At 33.5% G+C, this 27,994-nt stretch overlaps 1 protein-coding gene and 1 long non-coding RNA gene across 4 annotated transcripts in view; one reads left to right on the top strand and one right to left on the bottom strand.

The window, feature by feature from the left end:
- Window positions 1-24,670, top strand: part of SCN7A (sodium voltage-gated channel alpha subunit 7) — an 82,135-nt gene extending 57,465 nt beyond the window's left edge. For all 3 annotated transcript variants that reach the window (XM_038584717.1, XM_038584718.1, XM_038584719.1), the window contains exons 15-25: window positions 1,508-1,945; window positions 5,021-5,126; window positions 6,741-6,895; window positions 9,167-9,340; window positions 11,555-11,662; window positions 14,179-14,457; window positions 15,218-15,271; window positions 16,209-16,346; window positions 18,015-18,119; window positions 18,663-18,933; window positions 21,610-24,670. In XM_038584717.1, coding sequence (XP_038440645.1) covers window positions 1,508-1,945; window positions 5,021-5,126; window positions 6,741-6,895; window positions 9,167-9,340; window positions 11,555-11,662; window positions 14,179-14,457; window positions 15,218-15,271; window positions 16,209-16,346; window positions 18,015-18,119; window positions 18,663-18,933; window positions 21,610-22,676 — 2,895 coding nt within the window. In that variant the 3' untranslated portion in view covers window positions 22,677-24,670. The remainder of the gene's footprint in view (window positions 1-1,507; window positions 1,946-5,020; window positions 5,127-6,740; window positions 6,896-9,166; window positions 9,341-11,554; window positions 11,663-14,178; window positions 14,458-15,217; window positions 15,272-16,208; window positions 16,347-18,014; window positions 18,120-18,662; window positions 18,934-21,609) is intronic.
- On the bottom strand, window positions 333-25,470 carry LOC119867820. The gene is made up of 3 exons (XR_005384654.1): window positions 25,338-25,470; window positions 21,642-21,835; window positions 333-1,180 (listed from the first exon to the last, which is right to left on the bottom strand). It is a non-coding gene; the product is annotated as an uncharacterized LOC119867820 (long non-coding RNA).
- Between the last annotated feature and the right edge of the window lie 2,524 nt (window positions 25,471-27,994).

The following is a 27,994-nucleotide window of genomic DNA, read 5'->3' as shown; positions in this document are numbered from 1 at the left end:
TGAACCTCCATTTCCAATTGATTGACAATTATATTACTCGGCTTGCTGAATCTTTTAAACTTTATTCCCCTCAACAGTCACCCATGTGTGGAACATCATGATAATAACACTAGAGTAAATAAGGGAAAAAATGCAAGGAGAGAATCTGTAAGGCTGTAGATCTTTCCCCCCTGTACTTCCAACTCATTGCATTACAGCATTGCAATTTCACACTTAATCTCAGCATTGATATAAAAAGAAGATATTTCCCAGTTTTTAGATTTAACTTTATCTTATTCTCCCAACAAGATTCCAACAGTGATTCAGTCTTAAGTGGAAATCTTAAAACATTGTCATATACAAAAGCAAGTATTTAATTGACTTTTAAATACTTACATGTAGCATTGAGCTGTAGATAAAAACAGAGTTCAGATCCAAGAAAAACAGTTCAGATCCATGGGTTCAAATTTCAGTTCTATCATTTAGAATTTCATTTCAGCTTTTTAACATTTTTATTGTATATGTAAATCTGCAGGTATTGTGTGTAGGATATGTGTATCTAAGATATAAGAAATCTATTCTTAACATTATTCTTAATATATTCTTAAACACAATTCATGTCATTTGAACTTGGTTCATTAAAAGCAATGTATAAAACATAAAGGAAACTAAATCATTAAAAGTTCAGATATCCAAAGAGAGGCAGAAAAACTTCCATAACAAGCAAGATGCTCAAATTATTATTTTAAGTCTAAAAGAATTACCAATATGAATCTCCAGCTCTAAAGTCCAAAAATATTATTTATATCCTACAATTACAAACAAGATAAAAGTATGATTCTCTGGAAACTAAACATGGTTTGATCATATCTCTTAGTGATAGTAAAGGTCAAAATATACACCCTCCTTGAATTCAAATAACTTACAAGTATTAGGAATGATTCTTCCATCACTCATCTCTTTCTTATTTAACAAAATTTATTACCACAGAGAATCAATTAACCTGCCCAGTCCTTGTGCTAGCATGTCCCAAGGAAATTTAGATGCATGCTTCAGAACCAGGAATAGCACTCTCCTCATTATATTCCTTGTGGGTTTGCAGAACCCATGAAGATGTCATTGTATGTCTTCCTGGGATAATGCTGAAGTGAAGTCAGCCACCTGAAGTAACAATCTGTTTCTTCATCTTGGAAGATGTAGCCTGGCTCGACAAAGGAAAACAAGCTTTGGAATAAGATTTGAGTCTAATCTATATGACCTTTGATATTTGAGACCTGTAAGCCTTGCCTTTTTCATCTATAAAAGAGAAATAAATGATACATCAGAGAATGTTGTGATCCTAAGGGAGTTCTAGCTGTACAAACTCTTAGCATAGCACCTGACCCTTTGTAAGAACTGGCTAGCCTAAATAGCCTTGTAGTTTGTATCCTGTTTTCAAATCTCAGGTCAGTTTTTTTAAAAGATGTTTTATTGTTTAGAAGGAAACAAAAAGTAAGATAAAATCAACCTCATTTACTTCCTCATTTAGATAATTTACCTGTTTCTGGCATTGGTGAGCTCATTTAGTTCATACAAGGCTGCAACAACTGAAGAGGACGATGAAGCAAAAAATCTCCAACGTGCAGTGGCAAAGATTCAGAAAGGAATAAACTATGTGCTTTCTAAAATATTATGCAAAAACCAAAATGTTTCAAAGGAGACAATGGACAATGTAAATGATGTATATGTTAAAGAGAATATTTCTGACCATACCCTTTCTGAATTAAGCAACACCCAAGAATTCCTCAAGGATAAGGAAAAAAGCAGTGGCACAGAGAAAAACACACTGAGTGAAAATGAGAGTCAATCACTTATCCCCAGTCCTAGTGTCTCAGAAACTGTGCCAATTGCTTCAGGAGAATCTGATATAGAAAATCTGGATAATAAGGAGATTCAAAGCAAGTCAGGTGATGGGAGCAGCAAAGAGGTAAGATGTTTGAATATTCTGATTGCTTATTGTTGATTTATGCATTGTTGGTAAGAAAGTGAATTAGTGGTAAAGTTGAGAGGACCCATTCAATCCTAGCTATAGCACTCCTTGCTCCGGATTTCATGCTCCTAATCAAGTTAATTAACCTTTCTAAGCTTCAGTTTCCTTGTCTATAAATGCAGATAGAACTGAATCTATTTCTTAGGGAAGATGGGACTGAGAAAAGTAGTTCAATGGTGCATAGAACAATGCCCAGTCTATAGTAAACACTTTGTAAAATTAGGTTAATATAATTACAAAATTTGGTAAATTAATAAGCAGGCAATATGGGGTGATGAAAAGCAGATTGGAGAAATCTAAATTTTCAAAGAAATTGACATTTCTTTGTGTATTATCAGAGAAATCATTAAACTCTGGGCATAATCATCTTGGAAATGAGAAACTAGACTATAGGAGGGCTAAAATACTTTCTTACTTGCTAAAATTCTAGGATTCTTGTCACTTTATTTCTGCAACATTTACTATAACATATATAATTGAGTTAGGTTAAAAGAATAAAGCAAACGCTACCATTGTGAACAGTGTGTAGATTTATCAACTCTTGAACAAAGCAAAATGAAAACAAAACAAAAAACCCAGCAACAAAAAATTCAACACATTCAAGGAAGTAGAGATATTGCTGCTAACTTACCTTCTAAAATGTACACCCTACTGGAATCAATCTTATCTTCTTCATTTGCAAGCATTATGTTGTCTTAGTAGGAGGTATAATTTAATATAAAGTTACATCTACAGAGATCACATCTGCTTAGCAAGCTTCTTGCTTTGTACCTCAGTAGGAAACCATCTCAGATTACTCACAGGAACTGGGAAGGAGAAAAGAATGTCTCTTTCCACATCCCTGAAAAAGTCTTTGGCACCATCTTGTTTCTCAGACCTCTTCCAGCTTGGCAGCTGCTCTGTAATAACTTCTCAAGTTGGCCTAATAGGAGTTGAATTGCAATTATCCAGAATCCTTCCAGCTCCTAGTGAAAATATCTATCTTTGTGTTAGAGAAACACTTTCACTCCTTAGCATGCCCAATATTTTTAGGTCTATTTTCCTTTAATTAATACCATTTCTTTCTTTCTTTTTTTTAATTAATACCATTTCTAAAAAAAACAGGGAATACTCTTCTCCAGATACACTTCCATATCTTCACTTACAACTTTGACTACCATCTTATTCCGGGTAAAATTGCTATTTATCAAAGCACATCATGTTGAGATGCTCTGGGAAACTTCTTGCCAATCTCATTAGAAAGTCTGGGATTTGAGAATATATAGGAAAGATGACACTTAAGTATAATTGTAAATGGTAAGGTTTCAGAAAATGTAATTTATGCTTTATAATTATGTGGTCTTGTTGATTGATCAGTCACTTATCTGTATATTTAGTTACATATTTAATTTAGACACTTTAAAGATTATGCAACTCATGAGTACTTTAGGATGCTAATCTCCCAAAAACCAAAGAATATAAAGGTATATCTTATCTGATAATTCTGAGATATATTCTTCTTTTTCTTTGTTATTAAAACTTTCAGCCATTTTTTAGTTGCAATGTGACTATAGAAATTTTTAAAAAAATAACATCAAACTTTACAATGAATTTTATGTTTTTCATATGTAGCATGGTCACTTCATCATGCCATTAAATAGTCTTCTAATAAAATTATTTATAATTTTGAATCCCAATTGATTTATATATATATTTAGAATAACATACTAAAAGGGGTTTGGAAAAATCGCATCAAATAGTTTATTTAAAAATTCTAAAATAACATAAATATAAGGTGTATAATTTTTAATTATTGAATGCCGAAGCATTATATAACATTCATTTATGTATTGTTTACTCTCAAACCCATACATTGCTATACCTTTATTTCATCGGAAATAAAGAAAATATGAGGAATTGAAATAATAAAAGCAATTTGTTTAAGAGTAATACCCTAATGGATATATATTTTTTGAGTACCAAATGTCTTACTGACAATTGACCATGTAAGGTCTAAGGCAAACAAAGCCTCCCATTTATATTTCCTTGACACTTTTTGTGGATAAGACCAATAGGTAGGACAAAATATTTATAATTTTCCTTTTGATATACTTATTTAGATCTTTCCTTAATTTTTTAAAAATAAGACTGTTCTTCCCCAGATGTTTTAATATATTTATCTTATTTTTAATTAGAAAATAATCTCCTATGTTATTAACTTTAGGATCTTGGTCATTTTAAAGGATGACATGCTGTATATTGATTTTAAGATAAAGTAAAATAAAGCATTGTGAGAAAATAATTTCAAGTAAAAGCCGTGCATGTCACATGTATTATTACCACATATGCAAAGTCATGGCTACTTTATAAGGATATAAGGATAGACCTTATCCTATTCGGTCTTGAACTTCAGTCAAGTACCGAGTGAGAAAGAATGTCAGTCCCTGTAAATAGCCTCTCTCCATAAGGCTGGTACCATTTTGCCAGGTCTAGTCCTGATCTTTATTCCTTGTGCCATTTCTTCATTTCACTTCAGGATAACCTCACATCAGTCCTGTCCTATGATGGTATATACAAGAATGTCTGGACTGGATTTCACAATACAAACTAAGTGCACTCTTGTCTACCCATCTTTAGCATCAAGGGGTAATTTATTCTGATACTACTTATCTAGCTGAAATGGCATATGTGGAAACCTTGTGAATAACTTCAAGAGAGCTTTGAAACTCAAATCCTTTTGGATACTGGAGATATGGTATCCTATACATCTTTCAGGAGAACAGCATTATGAACTAAATGCTAATTTTAATCTCAAAATTATTTTAGTTTAAATTAACCTTTAATTTTTTAAAACTTCAAATCACAGAGATATGTATGCATTTTAATGTCAATCATGAAATTAGCCTAAATAGTCTTTAAACCTGATAAAAGTCTTTCGGTACACAATTTTTCTTATTCCTGAAAATGAAATAAACTTGAACTCCAGTAAGAAGCTTTAATCACAGCTTTTTTTGGTGGGACTTTACTTTTCAGAAGGTGAAGCAATCTAGCTCATCTGAATGCAGTACAGTTGATATTGCTATCTCTGAAGAAGAAGAAATGGTTTATGAACATGAGAAGCCAAAGCATCTTAAAAACGGTAAGAAAAAAATAAGTTCCTTTGGTCATTATATTGGAATTCAACTAAATTTCTTAGTTTATCAAATACTATTGGATATATTCTAATTTTAGAGTTTACTAATTTGGCTAAGGAACACACAAACAAATATATGCACACATGCTCATATCAATCCTGATAAAATTTATAGGGAATGTCAATAAAAAAGTCAACATGTGGAAAAGAGGGAGAGGGCCTATTTCCTAGGAAGTTTAATACAATAGTTAAGAGCATTGGCTCTGGAGTCAGATAGGCTGAATTCAAATCCCAAGTCACCATTTACTGGCTTTTATTTAGCCTATCTTAGGCTCATTTCCTAAAATGTAAACTGAGGATAATAATAAAACTTAACTCACAGGATTGGTAAAAAGATTAAATAAGTGTATGTGCATGCATGTGTGCATGTGTGTGTGTATTTTTATGCTTCATGGAATACAGTCAATATTCAAAATACTCAGATGAAAAATCTTATATCTTTCATAGGAAAACAAAATAAGTAATGGTGATTACATCAATATTAAGAAATGTATAGGACTTCAGTCAGTTGATTAAGTCACTAGATATATAACATACATCTCTTGATGACTTATAATTCAAATTAGTCCTAGCAAGATGAACAAATAATTATGGGTTCTGGACATTTGAAATCACTGGAAATCAGAATGTTAACCGCTAAATGCTCAAATTCCTGTATTTAGTATAAGAACCTGCTCTCAAAAAAAATAAAATTATTTTTAAAAAAGTTTAAAAAAAAGTTTAAAAAAAAAAAAAAAAGAACCTGCTCTCAGTAGCTCAACTTCTAGGATTTGTATGATTCAAGACAAAGGAGGAAACATTTCCTATATTTTTTTGACCAAAGATATATAAATTGACAGTAGGTAAAGTTAAAAAGTAAAATGCATTGGCTTTAAACTCCACCCACTTCTGTTTCTTCATTTTCTCACCTGTTACGCACTGTCTTCTCAAGTCTCAGGGTTTTTTATTTTTTATGCTAACTCTCTTAACCGGAAGGTAGAGTTCAATCCATGCACATGAATTCTACCCACAAAGTGCTCTACAATCCAGAGGAGCTCCCCAGAATCACCATTCTCATGCCACCTAAGACCTGACATCAATTTAATTGACTTAATTAATATTATACTTCTCAACATTTCATAAGCATCTATGTGCTTAAATGAGAATGCTTTGTAAATTTTCAGAGAATGAATTCTAAAGCATCATACGAAAATGTGATATATAGAAGGTGTTGCATGTGTGTGTGCATTTTTTTTTTAAGGGTGGGGAATAAATTCTATTCTTCTTACACTCTGTCCCTCTGTCCCACAAGGCTAGGGGATGTTCTAAGTCATCTTTCCCTTTTACAATTTCTTTCCTCCTACTATTCTCAAACTCACAAGTTAAGTTTTTCTTGTCTTTCTCAGTGACTGTGTGGTCCACAGAAACAGGGGTAAAAAAATCAAATTTTTATAAGTCAGAGAGCACCTGTATTAGATTCTGTAAATAACTAATTGCTAAAGCATATGGTAGAAAGTTTGAGATGTCTACTTTTTCATGACTGTTCAAGATTTTTCTTCTTAGCAGTTTCATTCTTGACAGGTTATAGACAAAGATCTTCACCTGGCCAATTTAGTAGAGTATCCCGGAAAGGAAAAATTTGGCAGAACATAAGGAAAACCTGCTGCAAGATAGTGGAAAACAGTTGTTTTAAGTGTTTCATTGGCCTTGTCACTCTGCTCAGCACAGGTGCTCTGGTAAGTATATGATACTTTTATGGGAAAAAAATGTGTCTGAAGTCTGTTATTTGAAGTCATCATGCCAAGTTCATATTTTGTGATTTTACTTTTGGAAGACATATATTACAGTCTTAAAATCTGTATTAGCCTCTTTCAATATTAAATAAATAAAATAATTTTGAAATATATGAATAACAGTGGGAAAAATGAATGTTAGATACCAAATTCTTATTTTAATAAAGTTTTCTGTATGAGACAAAGTTTAATAATATGCACATACTGTGCTAGTACTTTGGTACCAATTCAATCAGGAAAGAAAAGTGCTGTATATACTTTTAACGACCTTTGAACAAAAAATGTATTTATCCATTGGCCCAATAACCCTAATTCTGGGAAATTATCCTACAGATCTGAGCATGTATTAAATGCATTTAAACGTTATTCACTGAACAGTTCATTGTAATAGAAAAAGATTGAAGAGCAAAAACAGTTTATAATAGGTGACGGTTTAAATATGCTATGGTACAATCACCCAATGGGATACTGTGCAGCTATTTTAAAAATATAAAAGCTGGAGTGCCTGGGTAACTTAGTTGGCTAAGCCACCACCTCTTGGTTTCCACTCAGGTCATGATCTTAGGGTCCTGGGATCCAGCCCCAGGTTGGGCTCTACCCTCAACAGGGAGCCTGCTTTAGAATTCTCTCTCTCCCTCTGCCCCTACCGCTGTTCTCTCCCTTTCTCTCTAAAATAAATAAATGTATCTTTTAAAAGTTATAAAAGCTGTATGTATGCTGATATTGCAAGATATGGTAATAAGTAGAAAAATAATGATCTGGAATAAAAGTATCTATTAGATATCTATTAACATTCATATTTCCCACTGTCATTCGTATATTTTGAAATTGTTTTATTTATTTAATATTGAATGAGACATATTACATTTTACATAGGAAAAAAAGAAAAATAGACTATAAATTATTTTATTGGGTTTCATTGAAGAAGATCAGAGAAAGATACACAAAAAAATAGTTAATTGTGAGATGCATGGAGCAGAGAAAATGGAGTCACAGCTGGGAACCAACTTTATACTGTATACATTTTTTAAAGTAAACTTTATATTGACATTTAGCATACATAATGAAAACCATTGAAATTCTAAGTATATAGGCTTAAAGAATTTTTACAAAGTGAATGTATCTGTGTAACTGTCACTTAGCTTGAGGAATAGAACATTACCAGGACTCCAGAACCACATACTCTGACACCTAACAATTACTTCCCCAGTCCACCTGGGTAGCTGGTATGTGGACTTCGAGTACTATATTTTAGTTTTGCCCATTTTTAAATGTTTTTAAAGACTTTTGTATATCTTTTTATATTATCTTACATTATATGCTATGCAATAAGTAAATACATTGTAATAAAGTTCTTTATAATCATTTTAGGTTATATTTATGATTTGCTTACATAGACACCTTTACTCCATAATTGGTTCAATTAAAAGTCAGTAACTCTGCTGTCATGTTATATTTACTTTTATTTAACATTAGACTTAGAAGAATCATACCATTATTTGCATACTATAATTTTAATCCTTGTTTGCTTTTTGAACTTGAATATACTTTAATAAAAGTATGCCTGACATTATTGGTATTTTATTGCCTTTTTTTCAGTGCTAAAATAAAAAAGTTGCTTTAAATGACATTGTCAGGCTTTGCATCCTCCTTGGTAAAATTAAAGTTGATCAATTAAATCTGAGGGGCTTTGGAGAAATGATTATAGTTTTATTTCATATTTATGTGTTTCCATTGGTTTACCTGATTATTTCTGCAGCAGAGCAAACTTTGTGATTTTTCTTGTAACAGCAGTGTAGATATCTGAAGACACATTTTTAAAAAAATCTCTGCTTCTCTACTAGCAACTGGCATATATCTGTGAGTTGGCTACATGGAATTAGAGCTAATAACCAGTCAGATGTCAGTAAAAGTTGCACCTCTTATGTTAAGTGTGATTAACTGATTTGAGAGAAGCTTTATGGATCACTGTGGTGCCAAACTAGTCTGTATAAGAAGTTCTAGAACTAGTTGATGTCTGCTACAGGCATGGGATCAGAAACTGATACTTAGGGATTATGTGAATAAATCCAAACAAAGTGAAACAGCCCTTGAAACAACAGCCTATGACTTTGCTCACCATCTGCTTACTAGGGAGGACATTTCATTCATCTCTATGCCAAAGATTTATTAGAAATAACATGTACACTAATCCTTAATTTTTTTTACCCACAGGCTTTTGAAGATATATATATCGATCAGAGAAAGACTATTAAAATCTTATTAGAATATGCTGACATGATCTTCACTTACATCTTCATTCTGGAAATGCTTCTAAAGTGGATGGCGTATGGTTTTAAAGCCTATTTCACTAATGGCTGGTATAAACTAGACTTCATGGTTGTTATTGTACGTATTTTAAAGAAAAATTTTAAAGTTCATTATTTGATTTTCTTCTTTACTGTGATTCTCACTTAACTCTTCCATTTACTTATATCTTCCTTCTTCCTCTGTCTATACATTTTCAGTTACCAAAATCCCCTATATCTTCATTTATAATGCTAACACTTGTCCTTTTCTTTTCATCCTAATATTTTTGAAGTTCAACATTCATTCTTGGATTATTCTAACAATCACCTATGAATCTGCTACTAACAGAATAGGCTTATTGCACATCAGTATCCTAAAATATTTAAATTCTGTTGGCTTGATTTTTAAAACATATATTCAAAATTAGACTACTTACCATAACCTTCACCATCATCACACTGATCCAAGCTACCAAAAACTGTCATTTGGATCACTGCAACAGATTTCAAACTGCAACCCCTGCTTCCATCACTGCACGCCTTCATTCTGTTTTCCACATAGCAACCACATGCATTTTAGTGTTGTAAAAAAGAAGTCAGCTCAAGTCTCTTTTCTTCTTGAAACCCTCCAATAAACACCTCATTTCACTTAGAGTATAAAGCTACATTCTCTGCAATCAAAACCTACAAGTCTCTACATGATCCAGTCTTATCTCCTACTACTCTCCATTTACCCCATCCCAGTCTACAGACTGCTCCACCATCACTGACGTTCCTGAAGTTTCTCGGGTATGCTAAGATGAGTTCCATCTTAGTGACTTTGCACTTATTTTTCCTCTCACCTGGAACTTTGGCTGGCTCACTTCATTCATGTCTGCTCTGCTCAAAAAAAAAAAAATGCTGAAGTTAGATGTCTATCTGCATTACTATATTTAAATCTGCAACCATTACTTTCTCTGCTTTCTTCATCTCCATAGTACCATTAGTATTATATATTAATTGATATTCATTGTTTATTCATTGTGATTGCTTGTCTTCCCCCACTGAAAGCTTAGCTCCTTTATGGAAGAATCATTTTCCTAATATGGTTCTTGTCTTATCTCCAATGCCTAGAACAATTCATGTATCATAATTGGTACTCAGCAATTTTTGTTGAATGAACAAATGACTCCTATTCTACAAGCAATGATTTGAAGCTTCTCACTGTATAAATAAAATGACTTACAGTTCTGATCTCTGACTTCTAAATAAATTATTGCAAATTAACCTTCTATGCCAACAAAATCACACCATACCATCAACCCGTCTTCCTGTTTGCTAGTCATTATTTTTAGGTGTCCACATGCCTCCATGCTTACATAAATCATATGACTACTTTAAAGCTCACTTTAAGACCATCTGTTAGTATAGCATAGAAAAGAACAATTTTTTTCATTTATGCTGCCTTGAAAATACAGAAAATATAAAGATGCTATAAAAGTTCATCATAACTCTACCATCTTATTCAATCTCCATTAACAATTATCAACCCTGAATGATATTTTTAAAAGATAGATAGATTAATTGATTGGTTTTAGAGGGAGAAAGAAAGAGAGCAGATGGAAGAGCAGAGGGAGAGGGAAGGAGAATCCCATGCAGACTCTGCACTGAGCGTGGAGCCCAACAGGGGGCTCAACCTCATGACCCCAAGATCATAACCTGAGCTAAAAGCAGGAGCTGCACGCTTAATCAGCTGAGCCACCCAGGCACCCCAGCCCTGATTGATTTTATGCATATGCTTACTTTAAAAAAATCACCTTAGTATCTTTGTATACATTTTTGTAATTTGTACTTGGACTTAAAAATATCCATATCCTCCTTGATGCCTCTTCTCTGAAATCTTATTCTATTAACCATATTTAATATGAATTTGTATGTAATATATTCCAAATTTTGCTTTTATGAATACATAGCATACTGTTACTATATTACAAATAATCATGAAACTGACTCTTAATCTAATTTCAAACTAAAAAATGGATAAAAAATTCCTTGATCATAAAGTATGACAAATATACAAATTTTTGTTTACTTCAATAACATATATTCCTTCTGCTGCAAAATATTTTTATTTTATCTTATTTGAAGTTATTTCCTCATCCATTTCTGTAAGTGATTGATAAGATATATGGAAATATATATTAAATCTTTTGTATATTTCTTGGTAAGGTTTAACTTATCTTTTCTATGATAAATGCAAAGTTTATTTTGCAGATTGTTTTATTTAATTTAAAATTAAACCCAATTCATTCTTTTTTCCCTTAAACATATTTAGGTGTTTTGTCTCAGCTTAATAGGCAAATCTCGGGAGGAATTAAAACCACTTATTTCCATTAAATTCCTTCGGGCACTCAGAGTTCTATCTCAATTTGAAAGAATGAAGGTAAGAAAAAAGTTTCTAAACCAATCTGTAGATTTTAATTTAGGATTACTAAACTTCTACAAATTAAATTTTTGCAGTTTTCACATTTGCATCTTTAATAATACCAATGCAAGAACCTTATGTTCTACTATTTTAAAATATAGAAGAAAGGTATGTTAGTTATGCTTAAGATTTTAGGTCTTTATTGCTCATAAGATATGAAAAAGCATAAAATAAGAAAAAAAAACTCTAGTAGTTGGGAGAGAATGTAAAGTTTCAAAAAGTGAAACCATTCTAGCCCATATCATCACCTAGATGTTTAAAATTATAGGAATATTGTACACACTAAGTAATTATACTGAATAAAAGTTTGAATTTTAAAATAAATTAGTTTTTTAAAGTCATATATCACAAATTATGAATTCTTGTCATCTCTCCCTCACCAATGTGTTAAAATCTCTTATCAATGTGAGGGAAACTAATAGGTTGAGCCACATAAAACAACTAACATTCAATCTTTTGGGCCCATAATGGAAACCCACCCCTTATGGCTCGAGCTAATAGAGAAAACAGAATTTATGACCCACCACACAGAGTATAATTATGTAATATATGGTGATCAGCTATGTGAAGAAATGACAGAAAAAGCCCAATTTTACCTTCATTTCATAATAACACATCAATGTTTTCTTGCATTTTTCATTTACATAGATTATTTAACATTAACCTATCTATTTGATTAATATTACAGAATTTCATGTAGTCAATATAGGTAGAATCCAATAAGAAAATTATCTGTGTTTAATTGTATAAGAAAGAGTCCAGCTGCATGTGGTTGCTTATTTTTCCTAGCACCATTATTGAAGAGATTGTCTTTTTACACTGTATATTCTTGCCTCCTTTGTCATAGATTAATTGACTATATAAGCATGGGTTTATTTCTGGATTCTCTGTTCTGTTCTATTGCAGATTCAGATCTTAGCCTTCATTTCTACCTCTGGAAGTTCTGTAGTTGAATGATTTCTGAAAATATATCATTGAATATATAAGGAGCCACGTGATTACAAAATTAATGCTTTATAGATTTAATAAGTTCCAGGTCTTGGGTGCTCTGACTACTAAAATATTTGTGTCAACTCTATCCCACTGCTTTTTTCTTACATTGAGTGTATTTCGGATGAGAATAGCATTTTTTTTTTTTATTAGAGGCATCAGTGGGCCTCTCAAAATATCTAAAGTGCCAACAAAGGATCTGTGACTTAGTTTTGTTTTTTTAATTTTTTTTTAAATTTTTATTTATTTATGATAGTAACAGAGAGAGAGAGAGAGAGAGAGAGAGAGAGAGAGAGAGAGGGAGAGACACAGGCAGAGGGAGAAGCAGGCTCCATGCACCGGGAGCCCAACGTGGGATTCGATCCCGGGTCTCCAGGATCGCGCCCTGGGCCAAAGGCAGGCGCCAAACCGCTGCGCCACCCAGGGATCCCTGTGACTTAGTTTTAGAAATAAAATGAGGTGTTACTGAAACCAAATTAAAAGTTAAAATATTTATTCAAAGCCAGAAAACTAGGGAATAAATATCAGCAAGAAAGTACAGCAAGAAAAGTATGCACCCAGTAGTGGCTGAGGGAAGGGAAGGATAGAGTGGTAGAAAAGAGAATCGATGGTGCCTCACAAAAAAAGAAAGAAATGAAATTGGGAGAAAGGGGTCAAAAGTATAGATGCTAAGGGAAAGATAAAGAAATGCAAAGAGTGAAAATTTCTATTGGCTGTAAGAACTGGTTTACATTTGCCGTAATAGCTATAATGGAGTGATAAGAATTCAATTCCGATTATAGTATTCAAGAGAGAAGGGAGTTCTATGGAGACAGTGATTCTAGACTATTATAGTTATTCAGGTTGAGGTGGTAGATTTATTTCCCACACTTACTGCTCTGGAGTGGTTCACCAGTGATGTAGAGTGATAGAGTGAGGAGGTTTGTGATCTTGCAGGCAACCCCTGCTCGTTCAGTGTTTCTTGAAATAGCCTCTTGCCAAGACTTCATTGATCTACGATTTCTTGGTCTTCCTCTAATTTCCCCTACCACTTCAGTGTCTGCTTTGTATGCTTGTCCTCCCCAAAATTAGAATCATCAAGACTTAGATGTAGCCCTGCTTCTTTCTCATTTTATATACTTTCTAGGTAATATGTACACATATATTCACACAGGTTCAGTTGTCTTGCCCATTTCTGGCACAATACAGGAAATTGGTAAACATGTTAAATCAGTGAAATAATTATTTATCTAATCAACTCTGTTGCCTTTTAGTGATTATTTTAGTATGAAAAATTTGAGAATATCTGGATATTAATGTATATTTTTAATTGAAATGTATTAGTTAGGTTGTTCAAATACCGGCATGTGGCAAGTAAATCTTTAGTGATGTTTTTTTTTTTTTTTGGTTATTTCTATATGACATTACATTTAACATTTCCAATTCAATTAAAGTGATTTTACATTTCTTACCTAAAGTTTACCTGTTTGTTTTTCATATGCCAGGTGGTTGTGAGAGCTTTGATAAAAACAACCTTACCTACTTTGAATGTGTTTCTGGTCTGCTTTATGATCTGGCTGGCTTTTAGCATCTTAGGAGTACATTTATTTGCTGGCACATTCTATGAATGCATTGACCCAACGAGTGGAGAAAGGTTTCCTATAGCTGAAGTCATGAATAAGAGTCAGTGTGAAAGCCTTGTGTTTAATGAATCCATGCCATGGGAGAATGCAAAACTGAATTTCGATAATGTTGGAAATGGTTTCCTTTCACTCCTTCAAGTAGTAAGTTCACTTCTGATTTGTTTTGTCAGTGTTTATATACATTCATTCATATTATAGGTGAACATAAAGGACAAAATGTGGATGATTGCTAGAGTTGGTTATTATAACATATTTTAGCAATTATTAGTTTAGTAGATACATGTTATGGGACATGCTGCACTAGGCTTATTTGGGAAGACAAAAGTGAAACACAGACCCTGCTCTACTGGGAGTGGGAAGGGTGATGAAGATAGGTCTGATGGGGGAGATGACAGGTACTGGAAACCTATTTCTACCATCATTGGTAAGGTAATAGAGTCACAATTTTTGGTCCAGTTCAGGGCACTACTGTTTTGTTTCTACTTAGTGCTATGGCTCCTCAGTCACCCAACATCTAACGGAAATGAGGAGATGAATCATTTATCTTGTCTTTCTTTCCCCATACACAAGTACATATATAGTAGATACAAGTAACAGTGACACTTGGGTAGCATGTATATATTTACCATTTATCTACCTACCCCCCTTTCTATTTATACTATTTTACAATATTTTTATCAGCTACAATTAAGCTACCACAATTAAGTGGTTTTAAATAGTTGCTAATAGACATTATAAATGCAGTAATGGAAATGATAAAGGTCTCAATTACATGGTATATTGAAATGAGGTCAGCCTTACTAATCATGCTTTACACTATTAATAACAATTTGAGTTTTATATTTTATTTGCCATGAAGCTTAAGATTTCCATAAGAATTAAATACATGCCATTTTTACAGGCAACGTTTAATGGATGGATCACTATTATGAATTCAGCAGTTGATTCTATTGGTGTAAGTACAATATCATCTTAGAGCCATTTTTAAGGTATTGGCAAGGTTATTTTTGCAGTTCCAAAAAGGGTACCAACAATAAGAGAATCAATAACATGATAAAAGTAAATGCTTATTCTAGACAGAAATTGAATACATTTCAGATTGAGTATTTCACAGAAAATTAAATCCTTCCAGGATTATGTACAGTGGTTGAAGCCCAGTAGGCTCATTTGAAGGATTATCAGACTTCATAGCAATGATTAAACTAATGGAGTAAAGTTTGAAATCTAAATAAGCAAAGCAATGATATTGCTTCACCAAAGAACAAAGAGGAAACATTACCTCAGGTAGAATTGTTGGTTTTTCCTGTTGTAAAAAGGAAAAATTGTTTTATAAATCTTATGTTTTAAAAAATTGGTATATCAATATTTTGCTATATTGTTTTATAAATCTTATTGTTTTATAAATTGTTTTATAAACAATTGTTTTATAAATTGTTTTATAAATCTTAGGTTTTATAACTATTATGTTTTATAAGTCTTATGTTTTATAAATCTTATGTTTTAAAAGATTGGTATATCAATATTTTGCTTATTTTTTCACTCTTTTATTTTTAAAGATTTTACTTTTTGGAGCAGTTTTAGGTCTACAACAAAATTGGAGGGACATTTAGATATTTCCCATATACCCACTGTCTCCACACATGCATAGCCTATTATCAACACCACCTCCCAGAATGGTACATTTTTACCAAGGATGAACCTACATTAACAAATCATAACCACCCAAAGTCCATAGTTTACTTTAGGGTTCACTTGGTGTTGTACATTTTATGGGTTTGGACAAATGTGTAATGACATATAACTATCATTACAGTATCATAGAGAATATTTTCACTGCCCTAAAATCTGCAATGCCCTACTTTATTTTTCTTATTTTTTAACTTAACTTTTAGGTAAATAGGCAGCCTAATTTTGAAGACAACATCTACATGTATTGTTACTTTATCAACTTTGTTATTGTTGGATTATTTCTTCCTTTGAGTATGCTGATCGGTGTTATTATTGCTAATTTCAACAAGCATAAGATAAAGATAAGTACAAATATTTTTTGTCCACTAATGCCTAAGAAAATCAAGCACATTTATAAAAATGCCCTGCTTCAAATAATTGGTTTGGGATCAGGTTAATACCATTTGTATTTGGTACTTACCTAAAAAAACAGGTTGATATTCCTGCATATTGAGAAATACTGATAAAATTATCATCTTTACATTGTTTTCTATATTCAAATATAAATGGACAAGCTTAAAGTTAAAAGTTACAAGTTTATATATATATATATATGTTTGTAAAAAATATCATACTGACAAGTATATTGTGGTACATCTGCACAAATATGTGAAGTTCAAGAAAAATAAGCTATACTTTTTACTCTCTGATATGTTCAAAGCCTTCAGACTCACCATAGACATCTCTGTCAGCTCAGTAGCTTTTTCAGCTAGAAGTAGAGAAAATCCTAAATCCTAAATATACAGTCTAAACAGGAGTACTTGGAACGAGTAAGAGATGATTCAGAGACAGAACAAACAACACGTTTGGTGGCATCTCTGCACAAAGACTTCCTTCAGGGCTTCTACAAATGTAAAGGCCTCAAAAGTCATTGAAGTCTGCTTATTTTAACCACAGAGACCTACTTTTTAGAGGTTCAGGAGAGCCTTCTAAAGAATCAAAGAAAACAATAGTCTAGTTTTTAAATTCTATCTTCAGCCATGTACAGTCTGGTAAACAAACTACTCTCAGCCTCTGCTAGTCAAATGGGATTAGGAGAACAGTGAGCAAATATGCACTTGATAGTATGCTTCATCTTCTTCAACCTAATGGGATAACATCCTAGGATTTGCTTCTGGACTTGAAATTGGTGACTCTTGTCAAAATTAAGTGACTAAATCCTGACTTAGGCAGTAATAATTCCTAATTTCTAGATTAATACATTAACTGTTTACCTCTTATTCACTTGATATATTTTTATATAAGACACTGAAATTAGCACTAGGGACACAGAGATAAATAAGCTCTAGAAGGTGCTATGAAGAAGTAAGCACAAGGCCCTGTTGGCATAAGTGTATAAAAATATCTTCCCATAAGTATTATTTGGAAAATTAAGAATATGTGAACTTATAAAAACATATAATAGCCAATTCTATTTTTCCTGCTTATTAGAAGGTACAAACTAATTTGACCCTTAGGTTTTTTTTGTTTTTTTTTTTTTTAGAGACAGAGAGAGAGAGGCAGAGAGGCAGATACACAGGCAGAGGGAGAAGCAGGCTCCATGCAGGGAGCCCGATGTGGGACTCGATTCCGGGTCTCTAGGATCAGGCCCTGGGCTGAAGGCGGCACTAAATTGCTGAGCTACCTGGGCTGCCCTACCTTTACCTTTTGGATTAAATTTTTCCTAGTAAACCTTTCCGTTTATTCCTGTTTCTTCTCTGTCTCTGTTTAACATGAGGTAGGCCTTGGTAGACTGAAAAGTTAGACAAGAATTGACTACAAGAAAGTGCACCAAAAGATAATTGTTGCTAGCCATTACCATATACTTTACATGTACTTAGTGTGGATTTGTGTGCAGAAGGTTAGATGTGGTTAGGCATGATTCAGTTCATTGCCTTTATGCCCTTTATAAAAGATCAAATCAGTAATGATTTGATGTAAGGTGAAATTTAGATTCAATGTGATTTTAATATCTTCTTTCATTTCTTTACCAGGGAGGCTCCAATATCTTTATAACAGTCAAACAGAAGAAACAATCCCATGCACTGAGGAGGCTGTTGTGTGAGGACTCTCAAAAAACATTACGTCGCCCAGGAGTAAGAAAACATCTAGATTTCATTTTTAACTTCGAGAAGAGTTTCTTTTGTGTATTCTCTTTTAAAAATGAAAATGTGTTGGGATGCCTGGATGGCTCAGGGGTTGAATGTCTGCCTTTGGCCAAGGGCATGATCCTGGGAGTCCCAGGATCTAGTCCCATGTCCGGCTCCCTGGATGGAGCCTGCTTCTCTGTCTGCTTGTGTCTCTGCCTCACTCCCTCTCTCTCTCTCTCTTTCTCTCTTTGTGTGTGTCTCTCATGAATAAATAAATAAATAAATAAAAATAATCTTTTTAAAAAATGAAAATGTGTTTTTAAAATGCTTCACAAATGCTTTTGACAAAATTTAAAAATATGTTCCTTAACAAAGCTTTGATGATCTTTTGTTTGTTTGACTATATACACTATAATTATATTTTGGTGAAAACTTAGGCCCTCACTTATTTTCCTGTTTATGCTAGAAGGGAAATTATAAATGTACAGAGAATATGTGTGGGAATAGAACCTCTTAATAAGGCTATTATATCTTTTTCTTCATCCACAGAATAAGTGCCAAGGATTCATCTTTGACTTGGTAACAAATGACATTTTTAATGCTATCATTATGGTTCTTATCTGTTTCCAAGCCATAACCATTATGATACAAAGTGACGAACAAAGTCAAAAAATGGACGCTGCTCTCTGCTGGATTAATTTAGTTCTTATTATTCTGTACGCTGGAGAATGTGTACTGAAGCTCATCGCTTTCCAATGTAGCTATTTCACTATTGGATGGAATATTTTTGATTTTATGGTGGTCATTTTCTCTGTTACAGGTAAGATTTTGTTTAGTCAGATTTTCTTTTGTAGTAATACCAATTCAGGCAAGTTCTTACACTAAATGTGTCCTGAAATATAGTCTCTTAATAGGCAAAACAGAGAAGATATCCTTCTTATTCCAACAGGAGTGCTTATATTTTTTCATTCATATGTGTACACATGCCTGACAGTTATTAGGTATTCAAAAATACTTGTTGAATTAATACATAGACTTTACTTCAGAGGTCACCCCTTCAGTATATCACATACAGTATTTCTCTAGGATGACTCTAGAAGGAGCTTTAGGTCTTAGCATGATATAACCTTTCAAGGTCCCTATTCTTTTTTCTCTAATCTCTAAAACTATTAACAACTTTCACAACTCTAGAGTGTTAGGCTTTAATAAATTTGTCACCAGTTTTCTCTTATTCTGGGGACCTCAGTTTTATTGAACAAATATATTTTATTATCCCCTTTGTGAATAGATATTATACTATATGCAAAGAATCCAATAGTAAACAAGGTAGGAATAAGTCCCTGTATGCACTTAATTTACAATCTAGTAAGGGATACTGATGATTAAATACATATTTAATGTGCTATTAAGGTTGTGGTAAGGGAAGAAGCACAGGGTGTTATGGTGGCACAAGAGAGTGAAGGGCACCTAACAGTAAGTAGAGATTAGAGAAAACTCCATGGATGAAGCAAAATCTAAATCAAGATGCATTGGATAAGGGGAAGGACTAATAAAAAATCTAGGATAAAAATCTTTCAGGCCCAGAAAAGTTTGTTCATTGTCTGCCTCCCCATAAGACACATACTAGAAAGTAAGGTCCATGAGAAACAATATTTAAATGTTTATTATGTTAAGCACTATTCTATATAGTCAGTAGTGAAAATATAGATAAACTGTCTGCCCAGTTGTGCTTCCAGAAACTTCAGCCTATTCATTTGGTAGTAGAAGCAGTTCAACAACTATTGATAATACAAGCACAAGAAACTTGAAAGAAAAATACAAAAGGCAGGAAGGGGCTGATAGGGGGAAAAATAGAGGACTATGGAAGTGAAGAGCCCTTTGGGGTTAAAGTGAGAGTTACTGAATCAGAGGTTTCAGAAGGAGAGCAAATCACAGTCAGAGAGAAAGCTGTTTTTAAATTTGAAGAAGTCTCAGATGGTGAAGAATCCTGGGTTCAGAATGTGGCCATAGCTGCATATGACTGAAGTAAAATTATAGAGATTATTACAGGTAAGAAAGTCAAAGAACAAGAGACTGGCCTTTCAATGCGCTGTTGATGGTGATGTTGGGGTGGAAAGCGTGAGAGTGAGCCAAGCATTAATTCTCCAATGAGTGTGTATAAGGAGAAATGAATAGATCATATAGCCAAGAAATGGTATGCAATAGTGCAGTTCAGTGGCATGATCCACAATGTGTCAGGACAGAAAATTCTTTTTTTTTTCTTTATGAAATTGACTTAAAGTGTCTGGAAATCACATTGGAAAAGATGGAAGATGTTTGGTTATTCAATTTTTCTACCCCAAGAAATCTGGAGTGGGAAGAAAGAGCTCTCTGCACTTGAGAATGTTCCAAGGGTAATAGTGTCCTCAAGATAAAGTCAAATTTTAGATAAGAAAAGAGGTGAAGAAAATCTAGTGATGAGGATGTAGAAAAATTGTCTACAATTATATGGGGATACTTCTGGCATAATGGATGAATTTGGAAGATTGTAAGGAGAAATAAAAATTTAAGTCAGAGCAGAAGACTCACAAACAACGTGGAAGGTAGAGACAAGATAGAATGTCAGAGTGTCATCATTGACAATGACCAAGCTGAATGGAAATGGAGACATGATCCTTCCAGATTCAACAAACATACCATCTCATTTAGAAGCTTCATGGAGTTCTCCCCTACCCACCCTCTCAATTAAAAATGAACCTCACTCTCTCCAGTACTTCCAGAAAATATGCCCTCTGCTTTTAGGGTAATTGTAATTTCACTTTGTTTCATAGTTATAGCTCTCACTCCCATGGTTCCCTCATCCACCCACACTTCTACAAAAAAATGTTCTAGGCCAGGACTCATATATTGAATTCAACTTAAAGCTGCCAAGGGCCCAAATTCTATTTATGAAATAAATTAAGTTACAGTCTGTGAATCACTGAATGCCAGACATTTTTATAGTTACGTTTATCAACTAGGAGGTCTTTCTGCCTTACATTATAATTACTTTAAATATCTACCTCTACTTTCTAGAGTATAAGGTCTTTGAGGACAAAAGTCAGGTCATTCATCTTTGCATATTTGCATGACACCTTTATTAGATATACAATAAAGGCTGGATTGAACTAAATTTCTTCTTCCAACTATAATCAGAAAAAAAATGTGACTACTATTCTAAATTATAAAGTCATAGCATCTGTGAATTCAGAAATACTTCACCTATAGTACTCTTAAGATAATGGTATAAATAATTCTCCTCCAAATTTTGCTAGGTGCCCTGAAAATTGCAACAATTGATATTTGGCTAATCCGCACTTTGATTATGTTCTATTATATGAGAAGGATTTATAAAATGATCTTAGCATATAGAAAAAAATGAAATAATAATAGAAATAAATTAAATAAATTTATATTCTTCTAAATACAGTCATATTTAAATAATTTTATTGCCTGTTTTATCTTCTCTCACACCAAGAACTATTTCTGCCTATGATGGTAGGATACTACCTTGTGTCTCCTTCCATCGTGGAATTGATACGAATGTCACGGATTATCCACATCCTGCGTCCTGGGAAAGGACCAAAGGTGTTCCATGATCTGCTACTTCCTTTGATATTGTCTCTCCCAGCATTGTTGAACATCAGTCTTCTCATCTTCCTGGTCATGTTCATCTACGCAATCTTTGGAATGTACAATTTTGCCTATGTTAAAAAGGAAGCTGGAATTAATGATGTGTCCAACTTTGAAACCTTTGGCAGCAGTATGCTCTGTCTTTTCCAAGTTACAATATTTGCTGGCTGGGATGGGATGCTCAATGCAATTTTCAACAGTAAATGGTCTGACTGTGATCCTGATAAAATTAACCCTGGGACTCAGGTTAGAGGAGATTGTGGTAACCCCTCTGTTGGGATTATTTATTTTGTCAGTTACATCATCATATCATGGCTGATCATAGTAAACATGTACATTGTTGTTGTCATGGAATTTTTAAATATTGCTTCTAAAAAAAAAGCCAAGACATTAAGTGAAGATGATTTTAGGAAATTCTTTCAGGTATGGGAGCAGTTTGATCCTGATAAGACCCAGTATATAGACTCAAGCATGCTTTCCGATTTTGCAGCCGCTCTTGACCCTCCTCTTTTTATGGCAAAACCAAATAAGGGCCAGCTTGTTGCCATGGATCTTCCCATGGCTGCCGGGGACAGAATTCATTGCCTTGACATTTTACTTGCTTTAACAAAGCGAGTTATGGGTAAAGATGTGAAGATGGAGAAAATTATTTCAGAGATGGAATCAGGGTTTGTGTTAGCCAACCCCTTTAAGATCACATATGAGCCAATTACAACTACTCTGAAACGAAAACAAGAGGCAGTCTCAGCAACCATAATTCAACGTGCTTATAAAAGTTACCGCTTAAGGCAAAATGACAAAAATACATCAGATATCCATATGATAGATGAAGACAAGGAAGTTCAGGCTAACACAGAAAATGCCTATTTTGACAAAGCTGAGGAAAAGTCAACTATTCAAAGCCAAATCTAATCCCACTTACCACCTTTTCACGTTCTAAAAATGTTGGAAGTTTGAATCAGAAATAAAAATGAAGATGAGAAAAGTAAAGATTTTACTTACTAATCAATTGTTTACCACCCATGGCAGTTAAACTTGTGTTCACAAGACTTCATGTCAAGTTTATTTTTTACCTTTGTATATTCAGTCTAGCCAAGACAACCCCTTGAAATCACTTCTGTGAGTTAAAATGGCTTAATATTGCCATTTGATAATCCAGTGCTTATTTTCTCTATCTGACTTACATGGTGTGTACTTCTTTCTTCTAGAGGATCAGGGAGGTGATAGAGAGATTAGTAGCAAAAGGAGCTTCCTTGTATAGTTTATGTCTACTTTATGGGATTCAAGTCACCATTAATAGGACTTAATTACAAATAAGCAAGTACAATAAGTACTTTCTTAAGGAAGGGAAAGTGTTAGAAAAATACAATGCTACAGGCCATTAAGTCATAAACTTGCAGACTGGGGGAAGAAAAAAGGGCAGTTCTTAGAAAGTTCCTTTGAGGTCAACCACAGATACTCTTGGGCTGATCCAAACCAGGTTTGGTTGACTGGAACCTTGGTTTGTGTTTCTGTCTTCTTTTATTTTTGGTACTGGGGATTAATAATGTTTGTTTTTGGATTCCTGGTTTTTCATCTCTGGCTAGTTCTACCTAAGCTCTAGCCCTTCAACAGAATGGATTCAAAGAATAAGAAGCAAAAAGGAATCATAGTTATGGCCTACATTTTCCTCATTTTTTTTCTCATTTTCACTTTTTTTAAAGTATTCATTTACTAAAATGATATAATATAGAAACTATTAGATTCATGTATTATATTATCATAAGGCTGATATATTTTTGCCATTTATCCATAATGTAACATTGAGTAGTAAGATCTGGCAAATGAAGCTCATAATATGAATTAGAAGAGTCAAGGGTTACTATTAAGTCTAGAGATTTTCACAGAGTCTAGATCCTTGGTTGGGTAACTGTGGCCACTTTGAAATACTTTTCACTGTACTTTATTGTTCTCTATAACTTAGAGAAAGAACATGACCACTGAAACTGTGAAGACTCTGAATAGAAGATCAAAGTGTAAGTTTGTTGATGGTGTGCAACATTAGTGTATACAAATCAGTTTTCACTTTCTCATTTATCTTTTTAAGTTTGTTTTCACTCTTCTTATCTCATCACATGCACACTCTATAAAATGTTTTATGTTTGAAAAACTTGAAAATCCTAAGTATTAATTGTCACTATTGAACTTATCTTTAAGATAGGCACAAATAGTTGTTTTTTAACATAATCACAAAAATGCAGCCACTTGCATCCATTTAGTACGAGATACTGGTATTTGTTCCCTTTGTATAAAGATTGATTTCAATGTGCCTAGAAAATCTGAAAGTATTCAGAAAGAAAATATGTATACTGCTGACATAAATGATAAACTTTAAATAAGTTGTATGACATTCAATATCACTTAAATGTCAGTAATTGTATTTTATTATGAATGCATGATCTTGAGCCTTAACTATTATAATCTATTTCTGCTCCTCAGAAATGTATTAACTTGACCAAGATGCCTTTGGGGGAACCCTTAAGTAAATGTAATTTCAGGGTTCTGTTTCTTTAAGTGTTCCTTCCCTTACTCCTTCTGTTCTTCATCATGTGATGGGAACCAGCGAGGAACTAGTGTTAATTTGTTGACATGGTGACAGTTGGTGCTTTATCTAAATTTCTTAGTTTTCTATTTCTTGGAAATGCTTTAATGTAGAAACTGCTTTAGATATTTAAATTGAATCTTAACTTGCTTCTGTAAATTCAAGACCATTAACTGATTTTCGTTTGAAATCATATTTAACTTGTAAACTATGTTGGTCACTAACCTTCCAAAAACTGTGTAAAGAATTATTTTTAACAAAATCTTACAATATATTCTACTTTTTAGAAAGTATAGAAAATAATAAATACAACCTGTTAACCACAGTAAGCTTTGGGTTTTTTTCTTTGATAAGTCAGGTTGTCTACTTTGTATAAGAACTTTTTCCAGTGAGCCTTACATTAAAGTTTATTCATTCAGGTTCAAAATTCAAAACTGGCAAAACTTGTGCTTCCTTTGAATTCACAAAAATTCTGTAAAATAAGTGTTAGGAAGCTTAACAGAGACCCTTACACATTGACAAAATTTGCAAAACACTCCTCCTATTAAAATTATAAGTTTATTAGATATATCTCAGTATCAATTAGAATTTTCTTTATGGAGGATAATGCTGAAATAAATTGATGGGTGTGCTACAATTTTAAAGTCTGCATCTTTAAAAATTTTCTTTCTGCTTCTTTAGTAAATATAATGAATGCACCTTAAAATGGTTCTAAAGTTATTGGAAATAAGCTACCACTTATTGAGCAGACTGTTAACATGCCCAGCTTTGTGCTGAGTATTTATCATGCATGAACTCAGCATTTACAACAACTCATGGAGCAATGATAATTTTCATTTTATAGACTTAGAATAGACTTAGAAGGGTAATGAGAGCTCCTATGTGGCACAGAACTTGTAAGAGACAAGGCCAGAACTCCAAACCAGGTCTAGTTGAAGAGCCTTAATATTTAACCACTATGTAAAATAACTGTCAAGTAATAAATGACCTACCTAGAGGCAGAGGAAGAGAAGAAATTTAAGGTGAATTAAGTTGTTGTGGAGAGATAAGGTCTCTCCCTCTTTCTCTCTCTCAATCTCTCATTTGGTGGACGGAATTTTAAAATTTGTTTAGAGACAATCCTTGGATAAAGGAAAGACACAAGAAATAAAGCTATAGGAATTTTTTCATTCAGTATTTATTGTATGCTAGATACTAGAGGTAAACCCAAAGCCTGGATCGATATTCATACATACGTACAGACAGACAGATAGGCACACAAAGATAAATTTGAGACTAGAGAACTTGCTGACTACTAAGGGAAAACATAACTATATTTTTATACTATTAATATAAATTGCAATATGTATTTTGGAAAGAATGATGGGTTCTGCATTGAAAATTATAGATGAAGTTAGTAAAGCAGGCCCTGGAAGTAAAAGAAAGATTTTATCAGTTAGAGAAGAAGGTAACTATGATCAACACAGAAACATTTTTAAGAAAAGGAATCCATACAGAGATGATACCTAAGGATCTGAGCTTTTAATTCTTCGGGGTAGACAATAAAAAGAAAGAGAAATCAAAGATGGTATAAAATGTCTACTGAAGAGATTGGTTGGCAAATTAGAGCAGAATTACTCTAAACACCGTGATCCCTTCCCAGATATGCTTTATTTTGTCCTTTGGTTCTTGAGCTCTTCCTCCCTTACGGTTCTTCCCAGAGATTCCAGGTCCATATTCTCAATTCTAACAGTCAGTAATGAGCTCCAGTGAATGACTGAGCCTTCACTCTCCAGGTGAGGACTTTCATCTTTTATCTTAGAGAACCTAACATTGTCAGGGTCAGACACTTACTCATCTCCTCATGAGTAAGTGAACCTCTTATCTTCATCGACTTCAAAAGCAGATATGAGCTCAAAGGATTCTCTCAATTCCAACTTGTTAGTTTATTAACCATCCAGGTGGCACAGCACCCTAGTCCTCGATTCTAAATCTACATCACATGAGAGTAACTTCTTAAAATGATGCATGAGTTCACAGTTCCCAATCATGTAAAATCTCATCATCCTTCTTCCCTTCTTTTCTCTCTCCCATGTTTGCTTTCATAAGATTTTATCGAACACTTCCTAGGTATTAGACACAACAATTTGGAGATAAATAAGGTCGTCTTTATCCTTAAAAAGGTAGTAGTCAGGGTTTTCCAGAAGGAAAAAAACTAATAGAACATATAGGTTTCCCCTGCTATCCAAAATTAGAGTGTGCCTATAAAACCTCTTATAAGCTGAAATAATGTAAAGTGAGAAGCAATTACTATTTATATGAAAACAATTTTTATCATTCCCAAACCCCCCAAAAAAACCTCTTAGGCTTTTTTGTGTCCTCTTAGGACATGACTTGCTAATACATACACAAAATATATCAAGACAAAGTACAGAAGCTCACAGACACAGTTCAAAGGTGTGGCGGTTTGATGATGAGATGCTAAGTGTAGTTCTGGGGAAGAAGTTTGGCGGGACTGCTCTTGCTGCCTGGTTAAGGGCTCATAGCAAAACAAATGCTATTTTCACTTTTCCTTTAGTTTTTTCCTCTCCTTTTTCTTTTTATGAAGACAAAAATCCTCTTTGGATTTCTTTTAGTTAATGAAAACAGGTACTAATATAGGTCTTTTGTAAAAGTGAAGTGGAGCAATTCAAACTTTTCAAAAAGCAAGGAATACTTATATATAGATTTATAAGAAGAAATTTATTATTACAGGAAATGTTTCATTGGGTCATAGAAGCTGAGATGGGTGGCAATATGCCACATGCAAGCTGGAGAATCAGGAACATCAGTGGTATAATTCAGTACAAATCCTAAGGCCTGAGAACAAGGGGAGCCATGATGTAGCTCTTAGTCCGAGGCTGAGGCCAAAGAATATGTTGAGGGGCACTGGTGTTAGACCTGGAATTAACAAAGACGCAACGACCAGGAGCTCCAATGTCCAAGGGCAGGAGAAGATGGATGTCCTAGCTCAAGGGCAGAGAGAGAACTTACCCTTCCCTCCACCTTTTTGTTTCATTCAGACCCCTAATGAATTGAATGTTGCTTGCCCACATTGTTGAGGGCAGTCTTCTTTTTTTTTTTTCATGCTTTTACTTTTAACAGACGGGTGTCATTGGATTTGAAGTGAGTTTCTTGTAAGCAGTGTATAGCTGGGTTACATTTTTTAATCCACTTTTTATTGATGTACTTAGACCATTTACATTCAAGGTAATTATTGATATGTTAGCACTTTCGGTTTTCATTTATTATTTGTTTTCTATTTGTTTCTCCTGGCCTCATTTCTCTTTCCGATTCCTCTGTTTCTCCCTTCAGGCCTTCCTGTACAAAACTCGAAATTTTTTAGGATTTCATCTTGATTTATATATAGTGTTTTTTAGTATATCTCTTGTAAATCTTTGGTAGTAGTCATTCTGAGTATTACTAATCTGTCCCTCTATCTATATATGAATTATACTGTTCACTAGCAGTGACATTTTACCACTTTGAATGAAATGTGAAAACTTCATTCTCATTTGTATACCTCTGTCTTCTTCATTTTTAAGTATCATTGTCATGGGAGTCAGATGATGTTATAATTTTTTATGAAGATATTTACTTATTTATTTATAGAGTGTGCGTGCAAGTTGGG

The sequence above is a fragment of the Canis lupus genome, chromosome 36 (genome assembly GCF_011100685.1).
Source record: "Canis lupus familiaris isolate Mischka breed German Shepherd chromosome 36, alternate assembly UU_Cfam_GSD_1.0, whole genome shotgun sequence".
Lineage (NCBI taxonomy): Eukaryota > Metazoa > Chordata > Mammalia > Carnivora > Canidae > Canis > Canis lupus.
This window is presented reverse-complemented; position numbering and strand designations above follow the sequence as displayed.